Genomic DNA, 13,658 nt, shown 5'->3' on the forward strand with positions numbered 1-13,658 from the left:
TTTTTTTTTCTTTAAGCAGGTATTGGCTGGTGAAGCGTTAGCTATCTGTACGCAGCAGCAGAAACCACAAAAAGAGAAATGACTGTGCCCCCAGCATGGCACATTTCTGAGTCACACCTGTCCCCTGCAGACTCAGTTTACCTGTGTTCTACTCCTCAGGGTGCACTGTATTCAGCTGTACGGTTTGAGACTGGGCAGGAGCTTGGGGCAGCAGACTCGGAAGGCACAGGGAGTGGAATCCACTCAGCTCAGTGAGCCTGAAGTTGTTCATTGCCGCACTGGTGCCGGGTGGAAGAATTCAAGGAATGCAGCCTGATGCCACCGGCAGCTCCAGAGCTGGGTCAGGTGACAGGCTGCACCTCGCCCAGGGGAGAGTTACCTCTGAGTGAAACACTCTGTTTCCTGGGGTGAAACACAAAGCCTGCTCCAGTAAAGGAGAGTTGTTTTTTAACAGAGAAAACAAAACTCCCTGTGTTCATGAAAATCTATACTTTCCCAGGGAAGAATGGGCACTGCAGGGAGCCAGGCAGGACACACAGCTTTCCCCAGGAACTCCAGCAGGTGAATGCAGGGGCTGCAGGGAGCCGTCTCACAAAGCCCAGGGGAGGAGGCAGAACCGTTGCTTCATTAACACTGCCCTCTCCCACAAGATGTCACACAGTATTAAAGTCACAGCTCCTAAAGAAACTATACCCTGGCCCTGCCCCGAGATTAACATTGCTGAAAGTTTAAAGATGGTAGAAGTCACCAATAAATGGGACCACCTTCACAAACACGCATACACTCATTGTTTCCACCTTATTTGCTGGGAAGTTCTTTGTAAAGGGTCTCGTGGACTAGATATGGTGGGTTTGTACTTTTAAATAGTGAAGCTACACTCAGGGAATGTTTATCCTGTTCAGGATAGACAGTGCTTTTTAAAAACCATGTTTTTCAACTGTCTTCTCCTCTGCTCCTAATTTATCCGTTCCTGCAGTTGATCTATTGTCATCAGATCACCTGTCTGCTGGTAAAATGCAGGGGCAGAAATCCTCCAGGTAAACCCATCTTTATGGTCACCAGGATGTGGACACTGTGAGAGTCCCTGGAAGGTACAGCCCCAAAAGGTGTGCATTCAGGGTGGCCTCCCTTCAATCAGGGCCCATGCTTAGGAGAACGACCTCAGAAATCTTCTTAGACACTTGGTGATCAATCACAATTTTACTTATACCATCCACATGGAGAGAACTGTCCCCTTGAGGAGTTCCTTCATAAAAAGGGAGACCCAGTCATGCACAGGCAGGTGTATTCACTCAGCAGTTTTCTGATTTACAGGAGACTCACAAAGTCTCCCCTTTTAATGGAATACACTGTGTTTCTTTCGGCCTTATATCATCATCCTCCATTCATTACTGGGTTTTTAGTTTTTAATTTAATTTTTAACATTTCAGAATATTACAGGGGTATAAACCTGTTGGTTACATAAATTGCTTTTGTACTATTTGAGTCAAATATCCAGGTTTGGTACATTTTCTTTTTAAAGTGTAGGGTCCAGGGCTGGACACTCTGTGGATGAAGAACAGAGTGGTTAGAGCAGGCATCCTCAAACTACGGCCCGCGGGCCACATGCGGCCTGCCAAGGACATTTATCCGGCACACCGGGTGTTTTTGCCGCAGCTGCCTGTCCTGCTTAGCAGCCGACTCATCCTGGGGCCTGCAGTACGGCCCTCCAACAGTCTGAGGGACAGTGAAGTGGCCCCCTGTTTAAAATATTTGAGGACCCCGGGTTAGAGTGTAGGAACTAGGGCACAAACGGGTTCTAATCTCAGCGGTGCTTGCTGTGTAAACTTGGGAAGATTAATTAGATAACCTGAGCAGCATCAGATTACTCATTTGTCCTTAAGGATTATGATATGGTTTTTTTTTTTTTTTTTGCAGTTTTGGCCGGGGCCAGGCTTGAACCTGCCACCCCCGGTATATGGGGCCAGTGCCCTACTCTTTGAGCCACAGGTGCCGCCCATTTTTTGTTTTTGTTCTTTTTTTTGGTTGTTTTGCTTTTTTTTTGATTTAATGAGATTATGTAAAGCATTTAACATGGAGCCCAGCATATAGAAACCACAAAAGAAGTGACAGCAATCATACCCTTAACGATATCATTCTTGCAACTCATTCCCCTGTTAACATATCCCCATGCCTTACCTTTCACAAACTAATACACTACCGTACGCTAACTAAATTGATTTCACTGCATTAAAGATGCGTAAAGCCTTTTCCATTGGTGCCATGCTCCTATCGTAGTTGTTCTTTCCCTAAGTCTTAAGTCTGGGTAGTTCATTTTTCACCTGTAAACTTCACTGTCTTGAAGTTGCCCCTGTTGATTTTTGGGCAACTTTGTCTTGTTCCCCAGAGAGATAGCCTTACTGTGACCAGACCCACCCCCACCAAGGCTGAAAAGAACAGTGAATGGTTTTTATGGAGCAGAAATGGAATAGAAGACAATGTATCCGAGACTTTTAGTGGCTAAGTAATCCGAATGCCTGAGTTTTCCATGTAAGTGCAGTGCTCACTCCAGTGTTTATTGGAGAGAAGGGAGTGCCCATATAGGGCACAAGCCACTTTCTTTATGACTCTCCAAGGTGACCTACATCCAAAGTATGCTAATAAAACATTGGTGGTGGCTTATTCTATGACACATTTATAGAATCTACTAAATGAAAAAAAAAAAATATATATATATATGTTATATGAACTGGAGAACTTAATCACCCCGCTATTGGGATACCACTTGTGAAATATTTAAGTTCTTGGGTGGGGGGAGGGTCTCAACCACAGCAATTATAATAGGAAGCCAATATATTCTAAAAAGTTCAGCCTCTAACTTCTAACTCAGGTTAGGATATGCCCTGGTTTCCTCCTTTCAGAATATTCTGGAATGGCAATATTTATTTACCTGCATGAAAACATTTTCATGCTATTCACCTGTATCAAAAATGTCCATTGGCCTAACTCAGACCCATTTGGGTTCTAGAAACTTTAAAATCAAGTTCTCAGATAGATTTTTCCCTTGAAAGAAAGGATTAAAGATTCTTTTGAAGGGACATCTTTTTCACACAGTGTGAAAGGACTCCAGGCGTTCCCATGGGAATTGGCCGCATACATTTCAGCCCTTCCCACAAGATGTCCATTGTTCCCGGTATCTCTCCGTTCCCTCTGCTGTGGTGTGTTGCTACACTTCTGCTGAAAGCCTCTGAGCCTGGGTTATTCCAAATGATGCTAAAGGACTCAGTCCTCAGACGTTTTTGCTAGAACTCATAAGCTTTAAATTTGTGGCAAGCTTATTACCATAAGCACGTATAAAAAGCAGGTTTGCAGGCCTAGTTAGCCAAGAGCTCAAAAACTCTACTTCATTCTAAATACATATTTCAATTTATTAAAACACAGAAAGAAACATTTTTGTTCAAAGAGAATGAGATAGTTATTTTGAAGTCTTAACAAACTTTTTAAAACGAAGTTTTGCGATTTGTCATAATCATTTCATAGCGTTTCCATCTTCTCCTGTAAATTTTGACTTTGCAGGTCATATTTATTCGGGGATGATACAAATCTTGCTAAAAAATAATCCTAAAAAAATCCTGTGGGTTTGTGTTTTTCCAAAAAACATACCCAAACACTCCAACCATGAGGAAAACTCGAAGTTAGATGCACTTTCATTGACATTGAAATTTCATGTGTCAAACAACTATATGACCAATTCAAATAATCTTGTATTTTTTCTATTCTTTAAATGGAAAAAATATGTAAATATCATTGAATCCAATGGTTGATTACTATAGCAATTTAAACGTGTGTCTAAAAGAACAAAAAAGTGGTTCGATTCAATTATGATTTGTAAGAAGTCTGAAATACCAAAGGAAAAAACAACAGTAGCCACAGACAGTAATGGTTACTAAGCCCAGCCCACTGACTGCAATGATACTACAGTATTTAATTTTCTTCAAAAATCAGAGGCAGGGCCAGTTTCTTTGCTGCCTGCAAAATGTTTTCTTGAGATAAACAAAAGTATGACATAGGAATAAGACTAAAGCACCACAGAGTAAAACAAAAATGCACATACTCTGAATCTAGAAGCACAGCTTTCTGTTCCTGAGGCCTAGAGACATGTTTTAATAACCCACAGAGAAGTGGCATTTTTGCCCCAATAACTGGAATGCATGCATACACAGCTAGACACACAGCTCACACAGTTCCCAAATGCACGTTGTTATCTGCATAATCAGCCAGCCCCTGGACGTTTCCAGCTCAGCTCCCCTCGCCCCACAACCTTGCCTCTCTGCAGCTTCAGACATTTACTTTAATTAGCTTTTGTTTTTGCTGAACAAAAGGACAGGGAAGGAGCCAGCCATACCTCTTAGCCCCGGAAACTCTGGCCATCACAGGAAACAGAAGGCAAAAAGCTTGGACTTCAGAGCACTTCGGCAGGACCCATGACCGAACTCAGAGGCAGCCCTGCAGCCCCTGCCTGTCCTGTGGGCTGCAGCCTCGCCTCTCCGTGCGGCTTGTCAAGCCAGCAGCGCGCTTCATCCCTCCCCGTGGACTCACCGTGCGGAATCGGGCAAATGAGTAACTTCTCCTCCCTCTCCCAAACTTCTGCTTAGAACTAACGATTAGCACAAAGCTTCACTTATTTCTGCGGTAGATTTACAGATTTCTCTGAGCAGATCTGTAAATGGAAAGAATGAGAAGATTTGCCTAACAACTAGTAATTTAGGTTCTGTTAATGAATAACTCACTTTCAGGAATCAAGGAAGTTTTAGGTTAATATCAGATACGCAGCCTTTTGGCAGGCATCAAGAAAAACGCTTGGGGAGGGAGGGAGGGAGGGACGGAGCGGAGTGAGATGGTATTTAAACCAAGGGTGACAGAAGAGAAATACCAGGAGAGAATCAAAATGGCTAGTCTAAAGGAGCAGAAGTCTAACTCTGCCATTGGTATCGCTAATGAAACATTGAACAAATAAATGAAGCTTCTCCGGCAGCACTAGGGATTTTTCCAAGTCAGCATGGCTCCTTCTTGCTACCATGCAAATTGCCAACTCATTTCCTTTCATCCTCCAAATATAGAACCCCTCCTCTGATTCACTGGGGGGCCCTGACAAGCAGTCCCACATCTCTCACTTTTAAGGAGCGTGCACTTCAAAACCTCTGATGTATAAATTAATAGGTGATGCCCAGTGGATTATTATATCTGGAGGCTCTTCTCTCCCTCTAAGTGTATGACATAGGCTTTCTTCCCTTATCGATCTGAGGTTTTCCCCTACCCATAAAATGACAGAACATTTCTGAGCCTCTCCCAGCCAGAGCTTTTGGTCAAACTGTGTGAGTGTAGTCGGGGTTGGGTCCAGTGGGGAAGAGGTAGGTATAAGGCGAAGAGCTGGAGATATCAATATTTCCATACCACTGGCCATCGTGCTGTCATGTAGATAAATTGCCAGTTCATTGAAAAGCTGTTCTCTTGGGGGTGAAGATTGCTTGCTCCTGTTTTTCTCACCCAACATCCACTTCTACTTCTGCTCAAAACCGTCCCCAAATTTCCCTTGGGAAACCAGATCCCTTGGGTAGAGTTGATGCTCATAAATGAGCCCAATTAGTCTTAATCAAACCTTGGACCAAAGTGACAAGTTTAGGGGAGGTATGTGATTCATCACAGGTCAATGAGAGGACAAGACAAATGTTTAGATTTGGGTGAAAACATCTCTGCTGCCAAATTTGATGACAAGAAGACAAGGTGGCTGCTGTTACCACCTGGCTTCTAAGAGCCTGGAGACTTCATCTGGGCTAAACCAGGTGCTCCTGAAAGCTGTAAGATCTGCCCTTCAGCTGATACATTTCTTAATAGCCTAGTGGTTTTAGGTCCAGCTTTCTGTCATTTGCCATCAAAAAACTCCCACCTGAGAGAATCAGCCTAACTGGGGCTGGTGGGAAGGCTTCCTCAGGTGTAGCTCCTTGAAGAGTAAGTAGACTTTTAAAAGGCTCATGATGACCTGCCTCTGGTAAAAGGGCCCCTTCAGGGATGGCACAGGTTCCACTGACAACTAATGGAAGCAGGAAAGGCTTGGGAAAGAATGTAGTCATTCAGCGTACCTGAAAATGGCACTTTCCAAATCCATCCTTCCTAACCAGCTACAAGTTCACGTCCCTAATACCTTCACTCTAACCTCCTCGCTTTGCTGGGCAGCACCTAGCCATGTACTGTATGACTCTGGTAAACCCAGTCATGGAATCCATTCACTCAGGCAAAATTTTCGAACTTTATCTTGGGCAGTTAGTTTTATAGTGCGTTGTTTTAAAACCCCCACCTCCACCCCACCCCTGCCCCGGCTCCGTTCTTGTACAATTCACACAAGTCCTTCCCCTACTTTGGGGAAACTTAAAATAAAACATCTCTAACCACAAAATCAGACTAAAGACATTGTCTTTACAGAAAATAGGCACATTCTAAGACAATCTTAAATGGGCGAATTACATACGAACACTGAGAATTCCTGAATGGTGTCACTTTCTGTCTACAGCTTTTCCTACCTGACATCACTGATGCTGCTTCAGGCCCACCAGCTCCGGGTCTGGGCTCCAGCCTCGGAACAGTCTGTGGGAGAAAGAGAGACTGAGACGCTGCAGGAACCACCTCCTGGCTCAGCAAAATCACATGCGGCTGGAACTGTGGGGATCACAAGCAAACCTATGGCTAAGGTTTATTCATTTTGTTTCATTATAAGAAAAGATTTTGATTAAAAGAGTGGTACTAAAAGTAATGTCTTTTACTCCCCAATTAGAAAGGACTCATAATTCTCCCAGACCAGCTCCTCCTCCAGTGTCTATCTTGGTGACCCACCAAGTATACAAACAAGAAAGCTGAGGGTTGTCCCGTGCTCCTTCCACTCCTTTCCTCATCCAGTAACTCTGGGTCCCGTCCATTCTGTACCTTAAGGTGGCCCTCAATAATGCTCTTTTTTGGGTGCATATTCCCCTTGTGTAACTCCCCCCCCTCCCCGCCGTGTGTGGAGGACTCATGACTTTCTTCTAATGAATAGAATATTGATACAATAAAATATTGATACGGTGATATGATACTATTCATGTGATTACTTTCTGTTACTAAGACTCAGTCTTGCTGCCAACCTCCCTCTAGAGCAGTGGTTCTCAACCTTCCTAATGCTGTGATGGATTTTCCTTGTTACAAAGGGGTTGCGACCCACAGGTTGAGAACTGCTACTACTCTAGAGTCTCTTTGCTGCCTTGATGGAGCAAGGAGCCACATGACAAGAAAATATGGGTGGCCTCTAAGAGCTAAAGGTGGCCTCCAGCCAGCAACCTGCAAGAAGCCAGGGCCTCAGTCCATCGGACACAAAGAAATGAATTCTTCTAATACCCTTAGTGAAGAGAAGGTTCTGCCCCAGATAAGCTGCCAGATGAGAATATAGCCCAGCCAATACTTGACTGCAGTCCTGTAAGACCCTGAACAGAGGACCCATCCAAGCAATGTGTAGACTCTTAACTAAGAGAAAGTATGAAATAGTAACTGAATCTGTGCTCTCCTAAGCCAGAAAGTTTGTCATCACACAGTAATAGAAAAGGAATCCATGACCATTTTCCTCCTGTCTATTGCCCTAGATAACTAACTATTGTTTCTGTAAATTCTTTACCCTCTCTTGCCTGGATATTGATTGCCATAGGCTTGAAAGACTCCCTGCCTTCAACATGGTCCCATCAACTCCGTTCTCAATTCTGCCCTGAAATCAGCTTTCTGAAGTAAAATGTGACATGGCCTTCAACTTAAAATTCACAAGTGACACCCATAGCCTGAGGCTGAAATCCACAATTCTTTGCTTGGCACACAGGGGCCTTTGTGATCTGATCTGCAGCCCTCTCTCCGTCTTTGCCTCCCCCATGTTTGCACACACAGCGCTGTGACTGGGGTCACTAACTTCATAATATATCCAGGAGCCTATCACCTGTCGCTGCCTTTACCACCACTGCTGTGGTCAAAGCACCATCATCTCATGTCTAACCTGGATTACTGCAAAGGCTCCCGGGGTACAGTATTCGATGGGTTAATATATGCCCTAAACTGAACATCCAAATGATTTTCTTAAACTGCAAGCCGGAGCCACTCTCCTCTGTACTCTGCAGTGGAATGGCTCCTCATCTCCCCCTGGGCCACAGCTGAAGTCCATTCAATGATGGGTAAAGCCCTTGATGACAGGGCTTCTCCCTTCTCCTGCCACTTCTTTAACTTCATTTCCTGCTCTCTGTTCCAGTCGTAATGGAACTACACAGAGTTTCCTTGCTATTCCTTGGACAGACTTGACACATCCCTACCAGAGGACCTTTGCCTTTGCTGTTCCTGTGGCCCGCTTGGCTCTTCCCCCTGAGGTTCGTGCGGCTTGCTCCTTTACTTCCTTCACATCGATACCTGCACATCACCTGTACGTGCTCCCCTTGATCTCCCCACATCAAATGCAACACCCCCTCCCTCTCCAGCTGGCCCCATTCCCTGCTTTACATTTCAGTATCTGCCCATAGCACTTACTATCACCTGACATGCTGTATATCCACTTATTTCTTTTTTTATTATCCTTCTCCCTCTCCACTCTTCCTAGAATATAAACTTTATGGGAGCAAAATCTTTATTTGTTCAGATTTTTCCTAGTTTGATGTGGTGACTGGTGCGTAGTATGGACCAACATTGTTGGAATAAACTTTGAATAAGTGAGTGAAGGCAATTTAAAGTCAATCATACCCTCTGTGCAAGACTGTGGTTTAGAAGTCATCGACCTAGTGGAGGATAACCGTGCAGAAACCACTTTGTCGTTGGTAATAGTAGAAACTCCACCTTTCACTAGCTGACAGGTCAGGCTCCTGGCTCAGCAGTGGCACTTGTGGGGACCATGGGGGGACCATGGTAGTTTCCCATAGGGTCTACTATGGTGTCACAAAGGGCTTCTTGTTAGGCCTGTTCTCCAGTGTGGTTTTGGGTTTCTTTTCTTTTTTTCAGAGACAGGGTCTTGCTTTTCTGTTTAGGCTAGCACTCAGTGACATGATCATAGCTCACAACAACCGCAAACTCCTGGGCTCAAGTGATTCTCCTGCCTCAGCCTCCTGAATAGCTGGGACTACATGTGCTCACCACCTCAGCTGTCTAAGTTTTCAATTTGTTTTTTTTTGTTTGTTTGTTTTTCCTTTTTGTAGAGACAAGGTCTTGCTATGTTGCTCAGGCTGGTCAGGAAAGCCCTGTCAAGAGATCCTCCTGCCTTGGCCTCCCAAAGCGCTAGAGTGAGCCACTATGCTGGGCTTCCTGCCTGGGTTTCATTCTTCAGTTCTCCAGGCAATTTTGTGAACTTCCATTATCCTTTTAACAAAATCCATTTCTGTTTAATCAGCCAAGTACTGCTTCTGTCACTTGAACCTAAAAAGCCCTACCCATGATCTGCTCACTGTTCTCTCTTTTTCTCCTGTCCCTCCATCCTGCCAGTTCCTCTGCCTGAAACACCCTGGTCTGGCTATAAAATGCCAACGCATCTTCTTACCATAATTCTTCCCCGTTCTAGGTCGAACTGATCAGATCGTCCTTTGTCTTCACAGCATCAAGTATACAGACCTCTGCCACATTTCTCATTCTCTCCCTCTAGCTGACAACCCCTTGAGCAAAGAGACCAAGTTTTAATTCATCAGAGGGCTACCAGTTGTAGCCTGGCACAAAGGAAGAATGCCAATTAAAATTTATTAATGAAGGGCTTCCTTTATAAACCCATCCGTGAAATGGGTTCTACATTGGGTTCTACGTGGGTTCCATCAGTGAAATGGAATTCTACAAATGAAAATAATTTTGATGCAGAGGGAAAGAGAGGGATGGCAAAGAAACCCATGGACTGAGATACAATTTTTTCCTTGTCATATTTGTTTAAGATTTTTCTAATTTTCTTAGTGTTAGCAATGAGGAAGAAAGGGGACATATCCTTTTACTGAAGAAATGCTGACTAGTTTGATAAGAAAAACAGAGAGAAGACACAAATTACCAGTACCAGGCATAAAGAAGTTAAAATCACTACAGATTCTGTAGATACTACAAGGATAATAACAAAATATTATAGAAATTTTATGTCAACAAATTTGACAACTTAGATAAAACTTGAATTTGGTATGTCAAAATCTTTAAAAATGTGTAACTTTAGATCCAGGTATTAAACTTCTAGGAAATGGTCATAAGAATATTCATCACAGTGCTATGAATGTCTCATATTAGTAAAAAAATTAAGGGGACAATTATGAGTCTCCACCCCTGCTCTTCAAGACTAGAAGTCAGGGAATCATGGTGGTTCCTATGGAAAGGAACAAGTCTCCTGGCGCGACCCTGAGATGGCTCCAGATGGAAGTCATGGGAGTGGCGAAGGCGTGTAGCCTGATGACCCAGGCTTGAGGTCCTAAGGATTTGGGTCCAGATGTGGCCCACAGGGGAAGCCTCTCTACTGACGCTGAACATGTGACAGTGACTTGAGCTGAGAACACGGGGCCCAGCTGGGGCTGGGGCCAAACCTTGAAGACGGCAGCTCTAGAGCTGGCCAGATGTCACTTTTCTCTCCAGTTGACATCTGGAACCAAGACTGGCCTATAACTGAGAATAATTGGAAGCATGCTCTACCAAAAAGAAAAATATTTGAATATTTTGATTTTTTCCTTTTTTTTTTTTTTTTTTTTTGGAATTGATCCATCTCTTAGGATAGAGCATTGTGAAAACTGGCCTTTGTAAGATCACAAAATTTTCCATGATAAATTCCCCAAGGGTATTGGGAGCGTCTTCATTTTTCATTATATAACTAAGATAAATTAGACTATTTATAACTATTATAAATTCAGGTGATTCTTACCTGGAAAAAGTAAATCCGCTCAGTAGAGCTACTCAGGCTAGCTTTATTCATGCAAGAGAAAGAGGGGCCCTTTTTCATGGATAAATATCCCAATAGAGAAACAAACAATAGCTAGGTATATAGATACTAACTAATCACGGAGGTGTTCATAGTATCTATTCGCCCTGATGAGGTCACAGAAATGGCTTCTTACTTCTCCTCATTTACTGATTTTTCTGCTCTATAAATAGGCAAAAATATGTTAACATTAATAAATTTGAAATGAACTTATGTAACAATTATTAGAATTCCTTACACGATAGAAAAAAATATCCTGACCTGATTTGAATTTTTGTTTCTGCAACAGTCATGATAAAAAGGTCAACTGATTTGAAAACATCGCTAGATTTCTACCAAGGCTTTAAGAGTTGAAACAAATTTATCAATATAGATATTTCAGGTGATAAAAACACTACATTAGAATTTTTAAGGCCCACGAAAATATGAAATCTTAAAAAAACCCTGAAAATCTTGAAAGCTAAAGCAAATATTTCCATTACTCATAATTAGTAATACCGTTTTGTCATACTGGCTTCCATTTCTCTAGATAAATTACAAATACCCTCCATATTTACTCATTCAGAAGCAAAAATCAGAATGAGTTTGGTGTCTCATATTAAATGTTTCTACTTTTGCACTTTTCTATGTGCATAAAAATTATAGTACAGGTTTGTGTGTATTTATGTAAGTTATATAAACTGTGTCATATAACAATTGCATCTTATTTTTCATTCATTACTACAATTCTTTGAGGGCTATTCATACATATATAATTTATATTCCTATATAAATATGTTTACCTATGAAAATTTTTCATCCATTACTGTGCTTTGATAACCATTTAAAACAATTTTTTTTTTTTTATTGTTGGGGATTCATCGAGGGTACAAGGAACCAGGTTATACACTGCTTGTATTTGTTAGGTAAAGTCCCTCTTATAATTGTGTCCCTCCCCCAAGAAGTGTGTCACACACTGTGACACCCAACCCCTCTCCCTCCTTCCTTCTCTCTGCTCCCTCATTCCCCTACCCCCAGCCATGTACTAGCATCAATTGTCCTTTGAGAGCTATTTATACATAAATAAATAATGTGGCTACATGTGGATGGATGGTTGGAGGGACAGATAGGTAGGTAGGTAGGTAGGTAGACAGATAGATATCCTTTCAGAGCATTTCATTATGAATATAGCACGTTCTATGTATCCATTTCTCTAGTGATGAGGTTGTAAGTGGTTTGCAGAATGTTACTGAGAGGCAATGTGGATTTGGAGTTGAAAGAGCACACTTGGGCTGTGCTGCCTAAGTTCACATCTAGTCCTACTATTTACTAGCCACATAACCTTGGGCAACATTTTTAACCTTTATGTTATGTTAGATTTTTTTAAAAGTATATAAGGCAAGGAAATTAATGGTACTTACCTCCTAGAGTTGTTACGAGAGTTATATGAGATAATATTTGTAAAGTGCTTAGAATCACGTCTGGAATGCAATGAGTGTGCTGTGAGTGTTTGTTCAATACAAGCCAAAGGACCATCCTTGTAAGTGCTTCCTTGTGCACACTTGCAGGAATTTGTCTAGGAGTCATGTCCAGAAGTGAAATTTCTGGGTTGTAGATAATGCAATTTTATTAAACACTGCCTCATTAGACTTCAAAATGTCAGTATCGACCAATGCTTCCAGCAGGAGGATACCTTTATGTCACATATCTGACACATCAACCCAGGCCCCTTAGTTTGACCTGCTGATGGATGAATTGATCTGTTGATGGATGAAAATGGTATCTTTTTATATTAATTTACCTTTTGTAGTGAGAGTAAACATATTTTATATCCTAAATATATCTAGAATTCCTCCCCTGTTAAATGTCTGCTCAAACTCATATTATTTTCATGGATTTATATGGATTTTTCACTGATTTAAAGGAGTATTTAAGATACTCCTATTAAGATACTAATGCTTCATATGCTACTCAGATTGCAATTATATTTAATTTCTTTTCAGCTTTATTTTGTGTGGTTTTGCTGTATAAAAGTTTTGGTTTTTGAATATAAAATTTAAAAAAGTAATACATTCACATAGTTCAAAAATTTTAAAAATACGCCTGTATATCATATATTAAAAAGTATAGAGTGAAAAGATACTCGACCCTGGTCCCAATTGCGTTGGCATATTTTTGGTTGTAACTCTGCCATAATAAACACATATATCCTTTCAAGATTTCTTAATTCAAACACAAGAAAATACAAGTATATGTTTTATTTCCACAGTTTTACATGAATGATTATTTGCTATTTACATTCGGTTCTGTATATTGCTTTAATCACTTAGCAATCAATTGTGGCGCTCTTTCCATTTCAACATGTGAAGAGTTTGCTCATTCTGTTTATAGCTGCATATTATTCCACTATGCATATGCCTGCCATTTGTTTAATGATGAGCATATAGGTAATTTTAATTTTTTTCATTTCTAAAAATAGAGCAATAAATTAGATCAGATCCTTTTTGTTCTTAAAAAATTCATCTTTCCCTTTATGGTTCAGACTTTTTATCTCTTATTTAAGAAATCCTTGCAGGCATTGCCTGTGGCTCAGTGAGAAAGGCGCTGGCCCCATATACCAAGGGTGGCGGGTTCAAACCCGGCCCCGGCCAAACTGCAATGGAAAAATAGCCAGGCATTGTGGTGGGCGCTTGTAGTCCCAGCTGCTCAGGAGGCTGAGGCA

General features: G+C 41.8%; 2 protein-coding genes across 2 annotated transcripts in view; one reads left to right on the top strand and one right to left on the bottom strand.

The window, feature by feature from the left end:
* VEPH1 (ventricular zone expressed PH domain containing 1) overlaps positions 1-298 on the bottom strand; it is a 203,951-nt gene extending 203,653 nt beyond the window's left edge. The window contains exon 1 of the mRNA XM_003794136.1: positions 142-298. The gene's annotated coding sequence lies outside the window, so the exon portion shown is untranslated. The remainder of the gene's footprint in view (positions 1-141) is intronic.
* Positions 299-1,605: 1,307 nt separating this feature from the next.
* The window catches only part of PQLC2L (PQ loop repeat containing 2 like), a 61,214-nt gene continuing 49,161 nt past the window's right edge, over positions 1,606-13,658 (top strand). Inside the window, 1 exon segment of the mRNA XM_012807809.1 lies at positions 1,606-1,698. Coding sequence (XP_012663263.1) covers positions 1,606-1,698 — 93 coding nt within the window.

This window comes from Otolemur garnettii, unplaced genomic scaffold, assembly GCF_000181295.1.
Source record: "Otolemur garnettii isolate 467f Iridium unplaced genomic scaffold, OtoGar3 scaffold00076, whole genome shotgun sequence".
Lineage (NCBI taxonomy): Eukaryota > Metazoa > Chordata > Mammalia > Primates > Galagidae > Otolemur > Otolemur garnettii.